General features: G+C 40.2%; 1 protein-coding gene across 1 annotated transcript; it reads left to right on the forward strand.

The window, feature by feature from the left end:
* Positions 1 to 561: 561 nt before the first annotated feature.
* Positions 562 to 3,099, forward strand: LOC137332904 (C-C chemokine receptor type 9-like). Its single transcript, XM_067996915.1, has one exon. It carries the CDS (start codon positions 577 to 579, stop codon positions 1,675 to 1,677), a length of 1,101 nt encoding a protein of 366 aa, XP_067853016.1. The 5' UTR covers positions 562 to 576; the 3' UTR covers positions 1,678 to 3,099.
* Positions 3,100 to 3,341: the final 242 nt, after the last annotated feature.

Genomic DNA, 3,341 nt, shown 5'->3' on the forward strand with positions numbered 1-3,341 from the left:
CTTGAAGTAATGAGAATTTAGTTTAATACTTCTAGAAAATATCAATTTAATATTTCAACTATCTTACCTTGAAATTCAGCACCACATTTATCTTTTCATGTTCTAAGTTACCCTCTAACTGTTCTTTTCCTGTTGTGATGTGGAGATGCCGGTGATGGACTGGGGTTGACAATTGTAAACAATTTTACAACACCAAGTTATAGTCCAGCAATTTTATTTTAAATCGTTCACCTGACGAAGGAGGAAGCCTCCGAAAGCTTGTGAATTTAAAATAAAATTGCTGGACTATAACTTGGTGTTGTAAAATTGTTTACAATTTTCCTGTTGTGACAGTGGAAGAATTTTGTCGCCACGTTTCAAGGACTTGATTCTGTCCCTTGTTGGCCCAGGCCAATCCTGTGTCACCAAGCCCACCGTAACAAATGATTCCTTGGTGACAAACCTTGCTGTGATAATTTTTTTTAAAGAAAAAGATCTACCTCATGAGCCTAATTATTCTGGTCCACCTGTTGCTGGAGTTAGTTAACCAATGGTCTGTTCACTTGCAGGAGGCAGTAACCCAGTCCGGTCCCAGTCATGACAATGTCTGGAGATGACTACAGCCAAGACTTTTCATTCACAGCAGCTGGCAACTACAACACCGAGTATTCGACCTATTATGACTTTGATGAAGAATCAAATGGAATGTGCAGGAAATCAGATGTTAGACAGTTTGCCCAGTATTTCCTTCCACCTTTCTACATCATTGTGTTTGTGTTAGGCTTTGTCGGCAATATTTTGGTAGTGGTGATATACGCTTTCTACAAGAGAACGAAAACCATGACCGATGTTTATCTCCTAAACCTAGCCATTGCTGACCTCCTCTTCCTCTGCACTCTACCATTCTGGGCACTAGATGCAAAATCAGAATGGATATTTGGAAATTTCCTGTGCAAAACCATTAAGAGCATTTATAAAATAAACTTCTACAGCTGCATGCTGTTGCTGACATGCATCAGCATTGACCGCTACATCGCTATTGTTAAAGCCATAAAAGCATACGCCTCCAAAAGTAAAATACTTCTTCACAGCAAATTAATCTCTCTAATCGTTTGGGTAACTGCAGTAATGTTGTCTCTCCCAGAGTTTTGTTACAGTTTGAAAGACGAAGCCCAAAGAACCTGCTCGATCGTCTACCCAGAGAAGATCCTGAAAGCCGCAGGGTTTGCAGTGCAGGTGACCGTTGGGTTTTTCCTGCCTTTTGCTGTCATGACATTCTGCTATTCCATGATCATTTGGAAGCTGCTGCAGGCTAAAAGCTTCCAAAAACACAGAGCGATCAAGGTGATAGTGGCAGTGGTGGGCGTCTTTGTCCTTTCGCAGTTACCATACAACAGCATCGTGATAGTGCAAGCGATGGACGCTGTCAATATTACGATAACGGACTGCAAAATCCTTAAGAATCTGGACATTGCCACCATGATCACAAAAAGCATGGCCTTCCTCCACGCCTGCCTGAACCCCTTCTTGTATGCATTTATTGGGGTGAAATTCCGACAGGACTTGTTAAAAATGATGAAAGACATAGGCTGTGTCAGTCAACAGCGGTTAAGAAGATTAATCAAACCACAGCAGGACAGCTGCAAACGCTCATCTGTTCATTCAGAAACAGTAACTACAGCGACACTGTCCTTGTAAATGCCCTTTACAGAGGCAGAGCATAAGAAACACCAATATTTCCAGAATCCAGCTCCTTGTTGGATCAAAACGTCTGAAAAGAGTCTTTTTAAAAAATATTTTTCTAATATTAGCTACGAAAAAATAGTTTTACTATCGTTAGTAGAGAAACAAATATTAACAGAGTGAAACTGGCTTGCTATTTAAAGGGTGAACAAGTCTCAAAGCTCTTGCTCTTCTGCCCAGATATGAAAGTATTCCTGGGCAGGGCGGTGGCACAGTGCTTTAGTGCTGAACCAGCTGCACCATGAAATAAAAGGAAACCTGTTTGCATTTGGAACTCGCCACCCGATGAGCCCCCAATATGGCTGTGCACAGCATGCAGACAAAGTGAGTCCACAGAGTGAAGTGAAACAGGAGTCCCTCGAGGGAGTCACCTCAAAAGATGCCACTGGCAGAAGGCCGGGAGTAGTTTGCCCAGTTGCGTTCTCAGCTGGAGAATAGAGAGTGGTAGAGGAGAGGGGACCAGAGGGCTAACATTTTTTGAATAGGATACAAGAGGAGCAGGAGTAACGATAGTGAGGCTTGTGTGGTGAGAGGTGGAATTTACCAATCATTCACTGGTATTTTTAAATGTTTGTTGTTGTTGTTTTGGCATTAGAATGGAAGTTAAATTCTGGGCTATTCTAATATTTCAAGTTTCATTCATTAAAAATGTTTAAAAATAAATGTTTAAAATTCATAAAAAGATTTAAGGTGAGAGGGGAGAGATACAAAAGGGTCCAGAGGGGCAATTTTTTCACTCAAAGGGTGGTGAGTGTCTGGAACGAGCTGCCAGAGGCAGTAGTAGAGGCGGGTACAATTTTGTCTTTTAAAAAGCATTTGGACAGTTACATGGGTAAGATGGGTATCGAGGGATATGGGCCAAGTGCAGGCAATTGGGACTAGCTTAGTGGTATAAACTGGGCGACATGGACATGTTGGGCCGAAGGGCCTGTTTCCATGTTGTAACTTCTATGATTCTATGATTCTATGTGTTTTAATAAACATGCCAGTGTCTTGTTGCAATCTTTAATCGCTGGCTGAAAGGATATTATTTGTATCAGATTTTTTTTTTGTCAATGCCATGTTTAAAATGTGTAATATCGAACCCGGAGACCAACATGTGTCAGATGTGTATAGACAGGCACAAGAAGGAATGAAAGGTTCACAGAATTACTTCTAAATAATTCCTTTGCGGAAGGTGATAGGAAATTTCATTAATATAAGCTTCTATGTCATCAGCATTATGTAGCTTTAAACACCTCAAATAGTCTTTGTGTAGTGATTTTAAATGTACTTTGCCTAGTCTTTAATTACATTTCCTTCGATATTTTGTAAAAATTTGAAGTAATGTGTCTCTTATACCTGCAAATATTCGGAAATAAAGTGTTGTGAGCTGTAGCCCCCGAATGTGTCTCCATTTTTTTCTTCGTATTAACAATGTGCAGCGTAACATTTCATTAATCCTCTTAATCAGCTTGGTGTTTTATATATAAGACATTTATACCACAGGTTTATAATTTCTAATATTGATTCCCTACTGATAGACAAGCATGATATTAATTAAATAAAAACCGGAAATGCTGGAGACGCTCAGCAGGTCAGGCAGCGTCTGTGGAGAGAGAAACAGAGTTAATGTTTCA

This window comes from Heptranchias perlo, chromosome 2 (genome assembly GCF_035084215.1).
Source record: "Heptranchias perlo isolate sHepPer1 chromosome 2, sHepPer1.hap1, whole genome shotgun sequence".
Taxonomy (NCBI): domain Eukaryota; kingdom Metazoa; phylum Chordata; class Chondrichthyes; order Hexanchiformes; family Hexanchidae; genus Heptranchias; species Heptranchias perlo.